At 39.8% G+C, this 18,950-nt stretch overlaps 1 protein-coding gene across 4 annotated transcripts in view; it reads left to right on the forward strand.

The window, feature by feature from the left end:
• Window positions 1-915: 915 nt before the first annotated feature.
• The window catches only part of LOC110956369 (serine/threonine-protein kinase WNK1), a 29,169-nt gene continuing 11,134 nt past the window's right edge, over window positions 916-18,950 (forward strand). For 2 of the 4 annotated variants that reach the window (XM_022201781.2, XM_051951483.1), the window contains exons 1-9: window positions 916-1,134; window positions 3,421-4,674; window positions 12,768-12,940; window positions 13,279-13,499; window positions 15,150-15,307; window positions 16,945-17,033; window positions 17,142-17,361; window positions 17,485-17,586; window positions 18,558-18,942. In XM_022201781.2, coding sequence (XP_022057473.2) covers window positions 3,889-4,674; window positions 12,768-12,940; window positions 13,279-13,499; window positions 15,150-15,307; window positions 16,945-17,033; window positions 17,142-17,361; window positions 17,485-17,586; window positions 18,558-18,942 — 2,134 coding nt within the window. In that variant the 5' untranslated portion in view covers window positions 916-1,134; window positions 3,421-3,888. Of the gene's footprint in view, window positions 1,135-1,454; window positions 1,571-1,795; window positions 1,894-3,420; window positions 4,675-12,767; window positions 12,941-13,278; window positions 13,500-15,149; window positions 15,308-16,944; window positions 17,034-17,141; window positions 17,362-17,484; window positions 17,587-18,557; window positions 18,943-18,950 lie in introns of those variants that run through there. The other 2 variants (XM_051951481.1, XM_051951482.1) reach the window with 2 other exon arrangements.

Raw genomic sequence — 18,950 nt, forward strand, 5'->3', positions numbered from 1 at the left:
TGTCCATAGTATAAATACATAAATAGAAAGTATAAATATTTCTATATTTTGAAATTCATCTAATGCCCTGTCAATTATAGTCTGCAAGAAATTTGAAATAATGATAATAAACTTTATTTCTATAGCACCCCTTTAAAACTTAAGTTACAGGGTGCATTACAAATAATTAAAAGAAGACAGGAAAATTAAGGCCGTATAACACCATAACTTATAATATGTACTTCAGCTAACAACATTTTATTAAAGTAACATGATTTCTCAACATTCTTTGATGAATAAAATTATGTTTCTGTTTTCCATTTAATTTAACAGATGTGATAAATGATCCAAACTGCATGTACCATCAAAACCCCTAAATGTATGCTATAAAATAAAACATAAAGGCAAATACAAATACTACAAATAAATTTTATTCCAACTAAGCTTAAAGGAGTTATAAAAACTCACCGGTACAGACAGTTATTTGCATAATACCTTATGTTTTGTGTTTTTTCTTAACGTTCTCTTGTCTTTGCTGCTGTATTCTTGATTTATTTTAGTCTTTTACTGTTGCTTGGTATTGTTTGCTCTTTTGAAAGCACTTTGTGACTCCAGTTTTGTAATGTACTATAGAAATAAAGCTTATTATTATCACTATAATGACTATAATTATTTAGACTATGATTATCATTATACCGTACATTAACGTTTCCCAAGTATGCAGTGAATGCAGCAGAAGAATGCAGTGAGCTCCCTCTGAATTAATTTTGGATAAACCTTTGATAGAATTCAGTCATGTCTAGCCCACCTACCAACGGCTTGTCGTTTCATATGGTTCTGAGGTTTGCACAGCCATAACAATAAAATCAGATGGCACCAATGAACCTCAAAGCGCCGTGTTTCTGTGTTATGGTTATGAGGTCATTCTTTCTGGCGCAGGCGCTTTCGAAAAAGCCGTTTGTTCGTCAATCTGTAGCAACTGCGCCGCTTGTTTGAAAGCGAGGCCAAAAAATCGCCACTTTGGTGTTCATTACACGGAGAAACTATATGTGTGATGTACACGTGTTCTGTGTTAAATACGTGAAGACGGATTCACGCTGTGAGGACAATTTCAACACCACTGACCGTCTCCTGTGTTGTGGATACGATATTGAGGTAAGTCGCTATCTGCCACCCGGCTCCGTTCAACGTTAGCTAGATTATGAAGGTCTATGTTGCTAACTGTTAGCAAAATCAGACTCATCAGCGAACAGCAGCGTAACGTTATCAAAAATAATAATTTTATCAATTTAGATGGTCTGCCATTCGGATACGAATCACCTACGGGAATCTGCATTTAAAAATAAAATTGAGAACTGCGTAGTAACACCATACAAGCGCTAGTGTTATTAACGCTTCAGATAACGTTAAATTGAATGGGGAGGAGGGTCCTAGTTCCTTAGGCCATTAGCAAGACCCGCCTAGCTAACGTTAGCCTGCTAGTTAGCAGTGGCGCTGTGACTGCCTAGTAGCTTTCCAACCGGCGTTGCACCAGCCATCGGTATCCGGTGTGATGTTAATCACTCAGGGATGAAAACTGGACTTAGATACGGTAAGGTTATGGTCTAATGTTTATTACTAGTGGTTACAAATTCTTAAAAAAATCACAACAGTGACGTTAGCTATATGAATATGTAAGCTGAGCAACCGGGACGGACTGTATTTTAAAAAAGACATGACGCGGAAATTAGTCATCGATGGTTATCGTTTCCCTGTTTAAGGATTAGCCACCGCCAGCTAACTAGCTGCTGGCTAGCCATGCTCGTTAGCACGCTAACAAAGAGCCGTTGCTCCTCCTTGCTTTGTAACGCGTTACACTCGATGTTGCATTTTCAGAAGGCTGTAGTGTCACTTTTACGGCTGATGAAGAAATGGGTATGTAAGCGAAGGTTTAGGGTAATCAGTATACAAATTCTGCTGATTCGCTGCGCCGTTTATTTTATTTCACGGGATGTTATTGCAGCTATCGTTATCCGGTTTAGTTCTGACATTATGGTTGCATGCGCTGGTAATGGCTGCAGTCACATCAGGATATAGATGAATAAATAACAAGATTGTAACTGCGGAATTGCATGACTAAAGCACCATAACAGAGCGCTTAATGCAAACTGTAACTGGTACCGTCTGCCAAAAATTATTGGCGTCCGAAGGAGAAAATATATCTGTGCCTTATATTGTAACATATCCAGTTCTTTTACTGTTTGCAATAGCTTTAAAGGCCAGTTTAATTCATATAATGCAGTTTTTCAGTTGCCAAAAAGTGATTACAACTCTAGCGTTTTGATGGATGTGTTGTTATTGAATCGAAATGACAGATTTCATTCATGGTGAATATGCTGTAAAGATTGTAGCCATAGGATAATTGCAGAAGAGGTAATTTCTTTATTTTACATGTAAATCTACATATATAACACATATATCCTGAACATCTCGACTAATACTAAAATATTGCGTATAATTATGTTAAATGTCATTCCTGATTATGCTGTTAACTGTAAACATTTCTTTGGTTACAATTTATCAGTTGCAAGAAAAAGTTTTACAATGATGCCCTTTTTCTTTTACTACAGACATACAGTTATGTCTGACTGTTTGATCCAGATAATAGCAGCTGCAGACGAATATATACTGGCCAAAAATAGTTTATACATGAAGTTTGCAATCAGTTTTTGGCAGAGGATTGCTTTTTGGCAAGACTGCAGTCTTGTACAGCTAAATTTTAAATATTTCTAGCTTTATTTGATGGAAGCACAATGTAATTTTACCTATTGACTCACTTATTTAGGCTATCATAACTAACCTCATACATAGCACTGTGTGTTATTTCTCACCTAAACCCACACAGAAATATTCAGCTATCCACTGTTTGATTAATTCATTCTGATATAACAAACCTGAGGCACTGAGTGTCATTCTGAAGGGCTGTGGTGTGCATATGGGTTTTGTGCCACATCACATGGTTAAATATAGCTTGTACATTTAATATAATTAGTAAAGATGAGTGCATGAATGGTATATTTTGTGTGCGCAACTGAAAAATACTGCTTCAATGGAAAACCTGCGCCCTGCATAACATGTCCTTGGGCAAGACAGCAAATCTTATCTGAGAGGTGGAGCTTAAGGATAAATAAAATCAAATGTGTAATCACAAAATGATGTATTGATTAAGTGCAGTACACTGGAAATGGATAGGGCAATCGACTTGAGAAGTATTGTCTGAAACCTTTGATATGCCCGCTGTGCTTCTAACAAAAGCAGCATTAATAAACTTTATGTGTAGTGTAAATAATTTTACCTGTGAACAGTTAGGCTGGTCGGTTACAAATCTTGTTGACATTTGACATAATGTTGGTTACTTTCTGAAACATGTCAGGAGCTTTTGTTTTCTATTTTCTCTTGCAGTGAAACTGGACTGGATAATATTCAGACTGTCTGCACATCCTGCCTTTGCCTACACCAGAGCGTTTGGTGCCTGTGCCTGTTGCAGGCTGTGCATGTTTGTTCCTCACCAGTGATTCCTTATGCTTGATAGAAGCTGCACCCAGTGTCTTACAGGATGGATGGTGTGGACTTAAAGAGACTTGTGTGTCAGCATCAGCACTCTGCGTTCTGCTGTGGTGTTCACTCTTTTTTCATTTATAAGAGAACACCTCCCATCTTACACCTCCAGTCCCTGCACCGCATATATAAAGATCGTCTTTAAGCAATAAAAACAACAGCTGAAGATAGACGTCGTAAGACTTTCTATCTTTTTTTCTTTTTTCAGCGCAGATAGATACTACTTACTTAAGCCTACATGGCAGACATGGAAGTATCCTTATTTTAATTTTTCAGTTATTGTACCCCCTTACTCTTAGTGTGGGTGGTGGGATGTCGGAAAAGCCAGACGACAAAATGGTGAAGTTCCTGGCTCCCCCTCAGAAAAGTGGAAATGGCCCTAGTTCTGGCTCCGATTCGATGGTGGGTGAGTGCCGGCCAGTGGAAGTGAGGCGCCGGCATCACACCATGGAGCGTGATCGATGTAACCCTGAACACCGGTTTTTACGTCGCAGTGTCATCAGTGATTCCAATGCTACAGCATTGGCCCTCCCTTTACCCAGCAAGATCCCCATCCCTGCACCTCAGCGGGTTCCGCAACGGGAAGCAGTCCGGCAAAAGGCTCCCGTTGCTCACCTGGCAAAGCCTGAGCCAAGTTTAGCTCAAAATGAAGAGTCTGCTGATCGTGGAAGAGAAAAGCAAGAAGGAAAAAATATAGAAATAGCCAAGGTGGATGTAGTGCCTTCAGAGCAGGTGCCTGCTATTGTACAAGATATCTGTGATGGAGAGGCGGTGGTGGCAGCCCACTCTGCACCATGCTTAGGAACTGAATTGCCAAGACAAACAGAACCTGAAATTGTTGAGGGGAAGGTACATCCTGAAGAAGAGGAGGCAGAGGAAGATAAGGATTCTGCCAAGGCACGAGCAGAGGCAGAGCAAAGAGAAGCTGAGAAAAAAGTGCAGGATGACAACGAAGAGGCAGAGACCAAAGCAGTGGGAACATCACCTGATGGACGTTTCCTGAAATTTGATATAGAAATTGGACGGGGCTCCTTCAAGACTGTCTACAAGGGCTTGGACACTGAGACCACAGTGGAGGTGGCTTGGTGTGAGCTGCAGGTATGAAACCAGTTGTTATTACTTATCTTCCTTTATTATTACAGATGTCATTTCAGTACATTTTGGATTTTATTCCTGTAGACTGATTCAACACATCAGCAGTTCACAGCACATATAATGTTTTTTTTTTAAATTATATCAGTGTCATTTCCTTTTAGTGGATTAGAGCCAAAACAATTTCCTTCCACCCTGTCACCTGAGCTGCAGACTCTGTCGTTTCCCCTCTGAGAGGCATGGCCAGCATTTCCCTTTGATTGTTTCGCACTGCATCTGTCATCACAACATAGCTACAAACTTCCCCGTCCACTACTTGTCTGTTTTGTGAAACTCATTTGATATGTTTGGAATGATAGGGAATTTTTCAAATAAAATGTGTTTACTTTGCTACAAAGTAAGAAGCTAAGGCTTGTTTAATGGGTGGTTATAGCTTAATGAATAACAGTTGGAATAAACACTGGAAGTTACCATTGACAAGATTCAAGGTTAGTTTTTTTTTCATTGCACTGGTAGTGTGCAGAATGGTGGTAGTCACGATAATGAGTTCTCACACTCAGTTTTGACGCTGGAAGTGGACATGATATACCACTGGAACATAGATTAAGAAAACTGCTTTGTGGAAGTGCAGAAGTTAGATCTGAGTGAATTCTTGTCAGCAAAAATAGAGGTTAATTATTCACCACATTCCTGAATAATGACACCTTTTGACGATGTGCAGCATCTAAAATCCTAAGGGTAACAGTAGTAATAATTCAGTTACACTTTATAAAAACATTTCTTAGCAGTTGTCACAAATCAGATTTTTGACCTACTTTTTTTTTCTTCACAAGATTTCATTGCGCTTTTTGAATTTCTTAAAAATAGCTGTGAAAAAAAACATAGTTCTGCTGTCTGTCCACTTTTAGCTGCTAGATGGCCCAAAGCAAAGTTTGACCTCATTCGCCACATGAATGTTTGCTTTTACTGTCACGCTTTCCCCATGTCATGAGAGCAATAGGCCTCACACGGCAGCAGATAGAAGCACAGCTACACATGCACGCTGGTTTCAGAACAATGTGAAGATTACAGACATGTGCCCCTCCCCCTCACACAGACTGAGTCGCGCATGCTCAGTGCATTCCTGCTCCCAATGCTTGTGTGAATGTAAAATGGGTCACATTCCTGACAGTGGAATCTCCTGTGTGAAGCTCAGCAGGCTGACCTGCCAAGGCCTGTTTCTAAACTATCAGTCCACCTCCCTCCCCTTTAACCTCCTCACGTTTTATTCTTGTCGTAGTCATCTCTTTTCTATGTAAACTGCTTCCTTGCTCCCATTATTTAGTATTATTGTGGTGGCATACTTTTAGTTATCGTCTAAGCTTCACTCTGCGGCATTATATCTTTTTTTGTTCGTTTTGTACTCAAGGCAAATTAATTATTTGTCATCTAGTAAAGTAGTTATAGTAAACTATTTGATTTTATTTACCTGTGATTGCTCATATATAAGTAGGTTTCAGGCAGACACTGTTCCTTAATGCTATTAATCAGTTTATTGGCTGCAGCTAATGAGAAGTGACTATGACATTTACAAAGGGCATTTGGCATAATTTTTTGAGGTTATTAATTTTCCGTTTATTTGCTAAATCACACAAAGATTTGTGTGGTCTCCTGTGACTTTCAATTTGAAAAGACAGGAGGAAATAATGTTGCAGATAGTGAGTCTGGAAATAATTTTTAGGCTCTCCTGTGCTTGGTGTGGGTTCCAGTTGTGTTTTTGCTCAGACCGTTTTTACTTTGAACAGCTGTGTTTCAGGCACATGGTCGGTTCTGAAATATAAACGTGTAACCTGACGCTCTCATTCCTCTTCCTTGCTCTGTCAGCTCAAGCGTTTCAGTACTAGAAACTGTTCAGTTACATTTGAGAAGCTGAAATCCCCTGTCACATGTCACAGTTTGTTAAAGCAGTCCCATGATCATCAAGTGCTAGTATTATGTTCTTCATACATCCTGAGGGCATATTTAGTAGAAAAGAATGTTTAGAAAAATGTCATTTTCCTTATGCTAGTTTAGTTAAGACATTGATTTCATTACAGCCATTTCATCTTAGGAGCTCAGGGCAGTGCTAGAAGTGCATTAACCATCTGTTGCTTTCCCACTTTGGTTTAAACAAAAATGCAAAAATTTTCCTAAAAAGCAAACATACACCAGCCGAATGAATTTTAATGTTTAGTTGTTTAAATAAAGGAGTAGAAGCTCAGTCAGTTAATTTAGTTATTGTTTTGTTTCCTGTTTATGCCAGAATCACTGATGCACAATGTAATCAGGGTTGCTGCTTGTTTCTTCACTGCTGGGAATTTGGTGTCAGCTCGAAGCAGCAGCAAATCCTGTGCCTATTTGCTCACGAAACATGTCTGGCAGGTTTCTCCTCATAAGACCTTTAATCTTCCTTAAACATGGCTAAAATCATACAGACACCCTGGCCGTCCTGTGCCATGATGTTGGCTACACACCAGAAAATCCTGTCAATTTGACAGAAAATTTTGGCCATTCTCAGATCAGAAAAACCTTGTATAGTGAGATAAACATGTAAAAGGTTACCTCAAACAACATTTTTATTTGGTCCTTTTAATAATTTCCTTTCATTTCTCAGGGACTATGTACATAAAACCATAACCCAACTGATATTTTTCTGGTGGAACAAAATACTTCCCTCTGCACCACAGTGTTTTACTAATGAATCAAACCCAGTTAGCCTCCTGTCAAACGCTGCATATTTGCCAAAAAACTTTGTGATTGAAGTTTCAACGAAGTGGCCCTAGTTTATTCAGACTGGAAGGCCGTCTGTCCACAATTGTCTAAGAACTTCTAGGCGTTCACCCTTTTTCACCCACCCTTGAACCCACATATTTGTCTCGCATCTCACGTTGCAGGCATGTCTGAACAATAAGTAGGTCACCACAGAGAGGAAGTTGGAGGGGGAAAAAAAAGAGGAATAAATTTAGGAACCTCCCCTTTCTTGCTCACTCATCCATTTTCAACCATGTCATCTTCCACTTGTTGCCTCCCCACCTCCTTTCTCTGTAGCGCTGGCTGAAGCCAAACTTTGAAAGATGAGGAAGAGAACCCTAGGCATCCTTTAGAAGCTATGGGAGCTCTGTGTCCAGCTGGCTGATGGCATCCGCTGGGAGTGTCACACTATACTCAAGTAGTATAACACAGTGACTTTTCTGCCATCACTCTTCATGATTGGTAGTCTTCTGGTTTAGCATATTCTCTTGAATTTTAACTGTGTGCTTAAGCTAGTTTGATAGACGTGACAAATTTGAAAATGTCACAATCATGAAATTAAATGCAGTAATAGTGTGACTAACCACAAGGTAGACTTCCTGAAGACATTCTGTGGTTTACTGGAAAAGATTGGCAAGAGCAATGAAGTGGTTGGACCAGTTTAAGAAAAACCAGAGCACTCAGTGTGGACCGGAAAGCTGAAGTGATAGGATCAGCTGTTTTGCATGACGCTGGTTCCCTTCTGACTGTATCTGCATGAAAGGTCATGCCCTTTCAAACTTTGATGCCTTGAATGACTCACCCAGATTTTGAGAGCACTACTGTAGATTCTAACCTGTATGTATTTTGTCACTTAAAATATGTTGAGCCAATAGGTTTACTTAATAGGTTTGGATTAAACAAACAATATCTGCTTTCACTTATTATAAAGTATTTTTCTATGATTATCTAAACAATAAAGCAGTTTCTATTTTTATAAGAAATAAAATAAACTGTTTGAGAAATATTACATTGCTTATGAAATGTGGATAGACCTTTTCCAGATAAAGACAGCTTGTTATTGAAGATCAAGATTCACACAAATCAGCAGAATCAGAGCAAAGTAATCAGTGGCTGTTATCTATGATTTGATGCCATTGCCGTGTGTGTCACTGTGATGCAAACACCAAAGATTTGTCCCTGCTGGGAGATTCTGTATTTAATGCAGCAACTAAGGAAATAAGAGTGAGACTGTTTAACATGGCTTCTTGGCATTAAGCCGTTGCCCAAATCTGAACCGATGTTGGCCGGAGGGCTCCGTGTAGCTCTCAGTGTCAACCTCAGAACAGGGACCTGACAGCGCCAGCCCTTGGCATGATCACAGGCCTTTTTTCCCTCCATCTATTTTTAGGGTTGTTAGGTTATTTATGATGGCCTTTGCCTAGAAGCACTATTTTCCACTCTGCTTTTGTGAAACTAGTTAATGGTAATGGATGTGATTTGCAGTGGCTGGTTAGTTAAGGTAGTATTAAAGCTTGGCAAACGATAAAATTGATTACAACACAGTGATCTGCGTTCCACTGTTGTTTCAGAGTAACCTGTGATTTATTGCAGTACTTACAATTAACATGTACTCCGAATCATTAGTTCGAATGACAAATCATCACAGTATAACTTTTTTTAAGGTCTAAGTAAGATTATATTGAAATAACCTGTTTGTTGTTGTTGAATCACAACTAGGATGAGGCAGTATTTGATTCTTGAACTAATTTAGTTAGTTCAGTTTTTGTCCTTGCATATCTAAAGTCCCTGTGTCATTGTGGAAATCAGTTTGACTCTTTGGTAAGTAGATAGAGCTCTGAACAGGATAGCAACTGCCCCACATCTAACATTTTAATCTATGCTTTTTCGGTCAGCTTAGATTGAGCTACCATGCATGTTTTAACTTGGATAATAAATTGGGTTTTCTCACTCGAACGACCTAACCTTGCATTGGCTTGTTGAGAGGCATGCCTTTGAAGTAAAGCAATAGCATCATGATTTCAGATAAGTGTCATGCTGACTCTGCACAGTTGGTCAGAGACGAAGTGTTGACTAGTCAGTTTTGGGAGATATTGCTCTTAAAACTTCAACAGTTTTAAGTGTTCAAAATCATTTTCTGCCTCATTCTCTCTAAGGAGTGTGTGTGTACTGTATGTTATATACACGTTTGAGATTCTGTATTCTTTCCATGCATTTGTCTCTTGTTTCAGACACTCTCCAAGGAAACTTTGTCATAGATCAGAATTATGATGTTACAAAGATATTGCAGAGGCAGTTGTAACAGTGCTGCTTTTTAGTGAGATGACTCATACCTTCTCTGTCTGCTGCTGTTGCCCTCCAAAGCTGAATAGGATGGTACCTTCAACTGACTTTCAGTGTGGACACAATCTGTTTAAACACCTAATAGGTTTTGCAATCATACTTAAAGGCTTGATGCTCTTTTTTTACTCATTTTTTGTGTGTGTGTGCATTCTGTTTTTTTTTAATCAGACAGACTAAACAAAGCAAACCACAGCCACTTCAGCCGATCAGCTGTGATACCTGCTAGTGAAGCAAACAGGCCCAGTGTATTATTTTTACCTTTTCCCTTTATTATACTGCTAATAGTGACAACCCACGGTAAACAAGGAAGGGAAAGAGAGGTAGATGATATGCAACAAAGGTTTCAGTCACAGAGGTTGCAATTGAAATGTTAGTGTCTTATATTGTTTCCATTGTTTTTCATTGTTATTAGTTTTTACTGTTTTTTTGCTGTATGGTCAGCATACATCTGAAATGAAGGTTCCTGCTTTTCTTCATCTCATCTCATCAATCATTAATTTAGACCAGAAAGGGTATTTTAACTGATGCTTCAAAGAATTTAACATCTAAAATAAGAGCTCACTGCAATTACAAAAATTAAAGTGAAAAAATTTGATGTCAAAAACATGAAAAATGAACTTGATTGTAATAAGAGAGAATGTTTGTTTTCCTTTCGTGTTGATTGAATGTTGAATATTTGACTTCTTGTTAGCATATACAGATGTATTATGGGCTGTCTAGCACTGTTAATGTTGACAGTAAAAGCAGGACACTGAACAGACCAAACAACTCTTCCAGTTGACAATCAAAGGGAGTTTTCTTATGATCAGAAGAAGGTAAATTCCTAGGGGGGTTTATAGTCCCCAGGTGATGAAAACTTTTAGGTCGCGTTTTCAAGCTTGTAAGTATTTCATGGTTGAATGAGAGGAAGTGTGAGTAACATTTTATTCTCCATTTTCTTTCTTCTTTTTTTTTTTTACTGTTTGGAAAAACTGTCTTTTTAAAGGCACGTCACGCATCAAGTTTGGACCAAATGTCCTCTTTTACAGTCAATATACGTAGTTACCGGCTTTCAGTCAAAAGTCAGCTTCCTGTCATCCTCCTTTGTCAAGTTCAATCTGCTTTCTTGTCACAATGCATCAGTTTAAGCAGATTCCCTAAAAATGTGCCTTCTGAAGTTATAACAGTGTGTTAGCATTTGCCCGCACAAACTACCACTGCAAGTTGCTCTAATTACCCCTTTCTAGAAATTGAAGTAGATGACAGTTTAAAAGGCAAATAGCCTATCTCTTACATGAAATGCTGTTTTTAATTTAGTTTCACTTGAAAAGGAAGGACATTTGTTTTAAGCCAGTTATCAGTGGCAGTGTGCCTACAGTGGAAATACAGTCATTATACAGTACTTTGGTGTTTTGGAAAGGGGGGTTTGGAATGCTACTGTGAATGTTTTCCATTACCGTTTTGACATGGTACACAGAAGAGAAAGGGAAACCACTGCCCCACCAGATAAATGAATAAATACGTAGGAAAGTAGGTCACTGGGTCCAGTTGTAGAGTGGAGCCTCCTTTACTTGCCCATCTTCTCTCACCTTGTGTTTCCTGACATTGATTTCTGATTCAACATCCTCCCTTCCTACTCATTGTTGCTTCTAACATAGTTCACTGAATTCTTAGTTTGTCTTCCCAGCAGTGCCTTCAGACATTATACACAATAAACTTCTAAGATATCTCCAGTTTTCTCCAACTGATACTTCTCACTGGAAAGTTTTCTGTCGCTTGCTAACACATACGCAAAGTCGACAACACTCTCTCCTCTCACAAATGGGCTGCATTTCCTGGACAGCTTGGCCTCTGGCCACGTCTCTGTGGTTTCAAGGGAGGTCTTTGGCTGCATGGCTTCACTGGGCTTGTCTAACTGCTATGAGTTTGCTGCTCTGTAGTCATGCATACTGTAAATGTAGGTCATGCTAGGAATTGCTCAGGAAACTTGAGAAGGGTGGCTGCGCATTTTCCAGATTTGTTGTTAATACGCAGAATCTACAAATGGCATTATTGCCAATCCTTATTTATGTGCTAGTTAAAGGAATGTTAAACCCCACTGGGCAGACAGTGCTATCAGGTTTACATACATTTTGCTGTGATTCATCGACAACCCATCAGCTGCCAGACATTTGTCGACTCTTGTCATCTGCAGCTTTGTTCAGATACACAAGGTTATCCTTTAATGCTCGTTATAGCAATATCCATTATTGTCTCTATTGTTAGTGATGGAAATAATGATACTGTGTTTTCTACATTAACATAATTACTCAAACAAATCTACATTTGTATGCATGGAAAACAGATGATTATTCCACATCTAAAGACATAATTTGGAAAATGCAAATTGATTCTGTCTTTCAGTTTTGATTATTTATTCATTTTCCCTCATTGCCTAAACCTGTTTATATAGTATGTGACTGATGAATGTAGCTTGTGTTGTATAGTGTAGTAAGAAGGGTTGTAAAGGCAACACGTGTGATTTGCCGTTTATTTCTTGGATATTGTAGTCTTTGCTGAACACATCTTCTGGTGTTCTCAGTCAGCTCTGGGTCTTCTCTCATTTTGGATTGCTTTAAATAAAGGACAAAGCTCAACACATTCCTTTTGGTTTACAGTCATCTGCCAGAGAAAGCAAGAGCCACATTCCCCTGTGTCTCCAACTGTATGTTTATTTGTACTGAAGCATATGTCTAATTTTTGTGTGAAGGAAGAAACTGTATATAGTATTACTCTTTATTTATTTATTTATTAGCTAAGCTTTTTGTAGATTCAAAAATATTTTCATTTTATGAATGGACACATTCAGTTGCTAAATAGAGAAAGCTTACCTCACATGGACATTAATACTGATGAGATTCATCATGCCATGTATCTATTACATTTTGCCTTTTTTTTCTGTATCTTCTGTTTACATCTATAAATAAGTTGTGTGAGATCTTTAAATATTTCATTCCAATTCCCTGTAGGATCGTAAGCTGTCAAAGGCAGAGCGGCAACGCTTTAAGGAGGAAGCTGGGATGTTAAAGGGACTCCAGCATCCCAACATTGTTCGCTTTTACGACTCCTGGGAGGGACCCTCCAAAGGCAGGAAGTGCATTGTATTGGTCACAGAACTCATGACTTCTGGCACACTCAAAACGTGAGTCTCAAACTTTGCAGAATGCGTTAACACAGGACTCATATACAGTATAAACTGAGACTGCACATTTTGATAAAAGGATCGTCCTTTAATATTGATTATAATTACTATGATTGAGATTTCTTTCATGTTAGAAAATAAATCCTAATTGAACTTTGTGCAAACTGGTGATGGACTGATTGATTCAATGAGTATACATATTTAATACAATTTAAAAATAATGCAAGAGTGTGTTCTCATAAGCAGTTTTATTATGTCCACATGAAGAGACCACATTTGCTAGGATGATTTGTTCACTGCTTCACAGAGGGTGTGCGATGTGATCTGTTCTCTTATAGATATCTGAAGCGTTTCAAGGTGATGAAAATTAAAGTGCTGAGGAGCTGGTGTAGACAAATCCTCAAGGGACTCCACTTCCTTCATACCCGGGCTCCTCCAATCATCCATAGAGACCTTAAGTGTGACAACATTTTCATCACAGGCCCGACAGGATCCGTCAAGATTGGAGACCTGGGACTTGCTACACTGAAACGTGCATCATTTGCCAAGAGTGTTATAGGTACGAACCCAGAGTCACTTCTACCTCCTAAACCCTGTCCTGCAGTGGGACAGTACCTTTTCAGAAGTCATGATATGATGTTTTTATGGTGTTTAAAGATGGTATTTTCCTCTTGACTTGTTTTTCTGACGATGTGGTTCAAAAACAGACCACAGAGTTTCAGCTGTCTCTCAAACCACAGCTCAAATGGAGGCCAAATATTGTGGTAATCTTAGATGGATAACCACAAGGCTTTCTCTCTTTGCACTCTCGTGGTACCTTTTATCAAGTTTGGTCCTTGTACAGAGAATTTCTGTTCTATGTTTCTCCAAAAAGAGAGAGGGTTTTTTTTCCCAGGCATCTACTGAAAGTAAGTAGCGCCTAATTTTTCTCCTACTGCTAAATATTAATATCAGCATCATGATAATTGTCACGCCTTCTTGCAGGCTTACCTGGCCATGGCTAAGGGTATGGCCTTTGCTTCTGTCTTAGACTGGTCTTTGTTCTGTGGTTTGGAAATATGTGGTCTGTTTGCCAGTAATACCAATAATGTTTAACATCTCTTTCTATGGGTTTGCCTCAACAGGTTTTTTTTTTTTTTTTAAGCGTTTGTCTCTTGCTGTCTTTTAAAATATTGCAGGAACGCAGAATCTTTTTGCTCCGTCTTTGTGTCCAGGGAGTGCTCTCCACTTTCTCTCTGTCCGATTTTATTTTGTTTCTTTGTTTTTGTTTTTTTTTTAATTTTATTTTACTTTTATGTTCTTGGGTATGTTTTTAAAATGTAGGCTCTAGCTTCAGCTGTGCCCCATTCTGCTGTTTGGAATGAATAGGGTACTGCTGGTCATTGAGTAAGTATGATCTTTTATGGGCCTGGTAAGTCTGACAGTGTGCTGTAATACACATCAATATCAAAAACAATTACATTCAAATAACCAAATGAGTTTTTCTGTGTAAGACCTGAGATTGAACGTAAAATAATCGATTAATACAACAGAGCTGATGTGCAGGGACACACTGTTGAGCCCTCTAACTAGCTATGGGACCTGCTTCTCTCAACCCTTGACCATAACGCTTTACCCCCACAGGTCAAGAAGAGATGGTAAGTCAGACTTCGAAAGGTGAGTGTACTACATGGCAATGTTTTTGTGGTTGTAAGGTAAGGTCTTGACAAAGGTTATTTCCATAGCTAGTCGTATTTTTACTACAGAACTAATTGGCATTACAAATTGTAGTGTATTCCGAAACCATTCTTAAATGCCTCATTTTAGAGATAATTTTTGAACATTGCAAACGGCATCCATCCAGTCAGGCTGACACGTGTGTTCTGCACATCGGCTACCTCAGTCACACTCTTCTATGGCAGCATGTAAAGGTCTTACACAGACAAACACGTGCCTTCTTCTCAGCAGTCTAACTGAGCCCAGCCTCTCCCTCCTTTTTTGTTTTCTGTCTCTTTTTTGCTTTCCTTCCCCTTTTTCTTTTTTTTTCTCTCTCCTCCAACTTTCATCTCACAGGTTCTTCTCCAGGAGGTGTCAGCAGGCTGGTCACTCTTCTCATCCTCCTCTTCCTCAACCCCTCTTGGGTTAGAGGAGCGGAGGGGCAATGGGTTGTGAGAAGCCCACTCAATCAGTAAGGGAGATCGAGAGTTCTGAATGGTTGTTTTGATTTAAGGTACCCCTGAGTTCATGGCGCCTGAGATGTATGAGGAGAAGTACGACGAGTCAGTGGATGTGTATGCCTTTGGAATGTGCATGCTGGAGATGGCCACCTCAGAGTACCCTTACTCAGAGTGCCAGAACGCTGCACAGATCTACCGCAGAGTTACCAGCGTAAGTGTTCTTTTCGACCCACCATGTCACCCCTCTGCCCTGCCTTCACCTTTTCCTATGAGCCACGAAGGCTAGTGTCCAATTCTGGAATCATTATATTCATCCTCTATAGCTTATTACGTTTTTATCCTCTCCTCCTGTATCCCCCGTGTCCCAGATCATTTCCTGTTCAGATTTAGAAAGAGAAAACATGTAATTTACACCAACAAGCGCCCTTTGCTTTACTTAATACAGATTCTCTTTCCTTCTGAATTATAGTGTATGTGAGCATGTCAACGTAAGGCATGGATGATTGAGAAGAGGCTGAACAAGCATGAACCTGCTGTTTTACGTACTAGTTGTTCAGTCTTATAATGATGTCACAAGGGCAGTAACTGTGAAATACATATTTTTAGTTTGACTCATATCATTCATGCTGACGTGCTTTTAGTCATCTATATGATTCATTGTCTTTGAGTTACAACAGCCTCACAGATAAAGAGGGTGAACCTGTTCCAAGAGTGTTATCTACGCAACATACTCTGGAATCCATACCAATACCTTCAGTTTATCATTAACAGTAAAATACTAATTGAGCTGAAGTCTGAAGCCATGTGACCGAACAGAGGGTTGTTTTAAATGTGCCCCACCGTTAAGTATTGTGTTTTTTAGCTCACTCTGAGCCACCGATGGCTCATGCTGCAGAGCACAAACACATTTGACTCAGTTTAGATATGAAGTGCTATTGGGGTTGTAGAGCCTACATTTAGATAGTGTCACATGCTCTGATGTTACTGTAGTATTCCTCTGGGAGCTGGGCTGTTATTCCTCTCTTGTTATTTAGCTCGAATGTTTAGTTTTCAGCCAGTCCTCCATTTTCTTGTCGCAGTGGCACTTTTCTTTTGTTGCTGGCTCAGTTCATCACCTCTCATCAGCCATCCTTTGCTGTTTTAGGCCCTCCTTTTCCCACCATCTGACATTCTGCAAACCTTATCATCCCCTTCCACTCAAAAATGTGTTTTGGTCAATGCTGCTGCTCTGAGATGTTTGACCTTCACTGAACAAAGTGGAGCACGTGCAGACTTTGCCACTAGAAGGCTGTTTTCAAAGTCTTTGTAAAGTGGAATATTTCCCTCAGTTCACCTGAATCTGCAAGCAGGATTTGTGGCATAAGTAATTTGGAAGTGAGTGCAAGTCTGATAGGCAGCTAAAACTAGTGTGATTTAAAAACGCAAAGGCTGTATTACACAAAGAATTGTCTTTTAGTTATGTACAACACCTTTTGTATTTGGTATTTAAACTTACTTGCATACCAAATTCTGACAGAGGAAGCGTAGCCGTCATTTTAAGAATGTCTGACAGAAGCTAATTAAATTTTTCCACACACAGTATTACAAACCTCAAACTGTATGACACACAAATATGCCTGGAGGGAATGTTTGGCAGAAAAGATGCCATACCTTTAATGTTATTTGTCAAGCAAAATTAAAAAGAAAGCTATTTTTAAAGTTGTTAGTTGTCAGTCTTCTGGAATATGAAAACTGTTTTGTAGTTTTAATGTACAGTCCCTTAGAAAAAAAGGTGTGAGGTTACATCCAGAATAAGAAATAGTCATATTAGGAGAACCATTCTCATTCACAATTCTGTGTTTCCTTTAGGGGGTGAAGCCAGGCAGCTTTGACAAGGTGGCCATTCCTGAAGTGAAGGAGATCATCGAGGGATGTATTCGCCAAAACAAGGATGAGAGGTCTCTTCCTACAGAATGGCACATTTACCAAGTTTGGGATAATGTCTTTACAGGGAATATGTATGTTAGGTCTTTTTTTGTTCACTGCTTTGTTCCCCGTTCCTTTAGGTACTCTATCAAGGACCTTCTTAACCACGCCTTCTTCCAGGAGGATACAGGCGTGCGTGTGGAGCTGGCAGAAGAGGACGATGGAGAGATGCAGGCTATTAAGTTGTGGCTGAGGATTGAAGATATAAAAAAGCTAAAGGGGAAGTACAAAGACAACGAAGCGATTGAGTTTTCTTTTGACCTCAACAAGGATGTCCCAGAGGATGTGGCTCAGGAAATGGTGAATTGAACTTTTAATTGCGTTAGTCTGATTTCTTCTGTTCCTGCATGACGAACATAGAAAAGGGTTTTCCCCAGTCTTTGATGTGCTCATAGCTGAACTGTATGCCATGTCTTTGTGCAGGTTGAGTCGGGTTATGTGTGTGAAGGTGACCACAAGACCATTGCAAAGGCCATTAAGGACAGAGTGTCTCTCATCAGTCGCAAAAGGGCACAGCGTCAGCAGGTGTGTCTATGCCCATGACAGTACATCTGATGTTATCTATAGACACTGCCGTACTTTCCGGACTATAAGCCGCTACTTTTTTCTCACGCTTTGAACCCTGTGGCTTAAACAACGGTGCGGCTAATGTATAGATTCATGCCGTCAATACGTTTAGCCACATCACATCAGAATGAAATTACCGAACAGGTCGCAGAGGACCAATGAAACGGTTCGACTAAATCTAATGCACTCACAATGAATGCTTCAAATTGGTCATTTTGTGCTTCATGCACACACCCTCATGGAAAACAGAAGAAGAAATGCATATGATGCAGCCTATAAGTTAAAGGTAATCGATCCGGGGCGCCTGTATAGCTCAACGGGTTAAGCAGGTGAGCCATGCATTGGGGCTGGTCTGACGCAGCGGTCTGGGTTCAATTCCCGCTCGCGGCCCTTTGCTGCATGTCTTTCCCCCATTCTTCTCTCCCATTTCCTGTCTCTCTCTCACTTCGTCTATCCAATAAAGCGGAAAAAAGGCCATAAAAATAATAATAAAAAAGGTAATCAATCTGCCTGTCGAAGAAGGAAATGGAGCTGCTGCAGGTCAGCTTGGCATCAATGAATCCATGGTGAGACGTTGGAGTCGGCAGCGTGAGGAACTGACTCAATGTGTTTCACTGCCGTGTTACAGGCGCTGTTTGGAAAAAAGCATTTATTTAATTAGAAGTTAAAAAAATATTTCTGTGTAAATATCTCATGTTACAACGTTGACTGCAGCTTATATATGTACAAAACTTTTTTCTTAAATTTAGTGGGTGTGGCTTATATTCAGGTGTGCTCAGTGGTTCAGAAATTACGGTATTTGCTTCTGTGATATGCTTGAGTTCTTATCTCTATCACAGGATGTACAGAATTGTGCTTTGATTGTTATGTTTTCCTTTAGTGCTCTCTTTTTATATATATTAACATATTTTCTGCTGATTGTCTTGAAGGTCAGAGAAGATCAAGAGAAGAGAAGGCTCGAGGAAGAACTGCAGAGTCAGTCATTGCCAGCACATCAGCCAGGCCAGCAGTCTGGCATGGAGGTCCCTCAGTCACAACCAGTGCCACAGCCTGCTCCGTATGTCCCTCCACAACCTAACCAGCACAGCACACAGATGTCTGCCCAACCAGCGTCTCAGCAGAGCCTCCAGAGTTCTAACTACAACACTCCACAACCAACACAACTGACTGGCATGACGCAGGGGGCCCCTTATGTCCCCCAGTCAGTTGGGCAAGTCCCAGTCCCACTTCAGGGTCAGAGTGTAGCTGCAATCCAGCCAGAGTCAGAGGAGCCTGAGGCTGATCAGCACCAACTGTTACAGCACACTGGAGGAAGTAGGCAT

Source organism: Acanthochromis polyacanthus, chromosome 8 (genome assembly GCF_021347895.1).
Source record: "Acanthochromis polyacanthus isolate Apoly-LR-REF ecotype Palm Island chromosome 8, KAUST_Apoly_ChrSc, whole genome shotgun sequence".
Taxonomy (NCBI): Eukaryota; Metazoa; Chordata; class Actinopteri; family Pomacentridae; genus Acanthochromis; species Acanthochromis polyacanthus.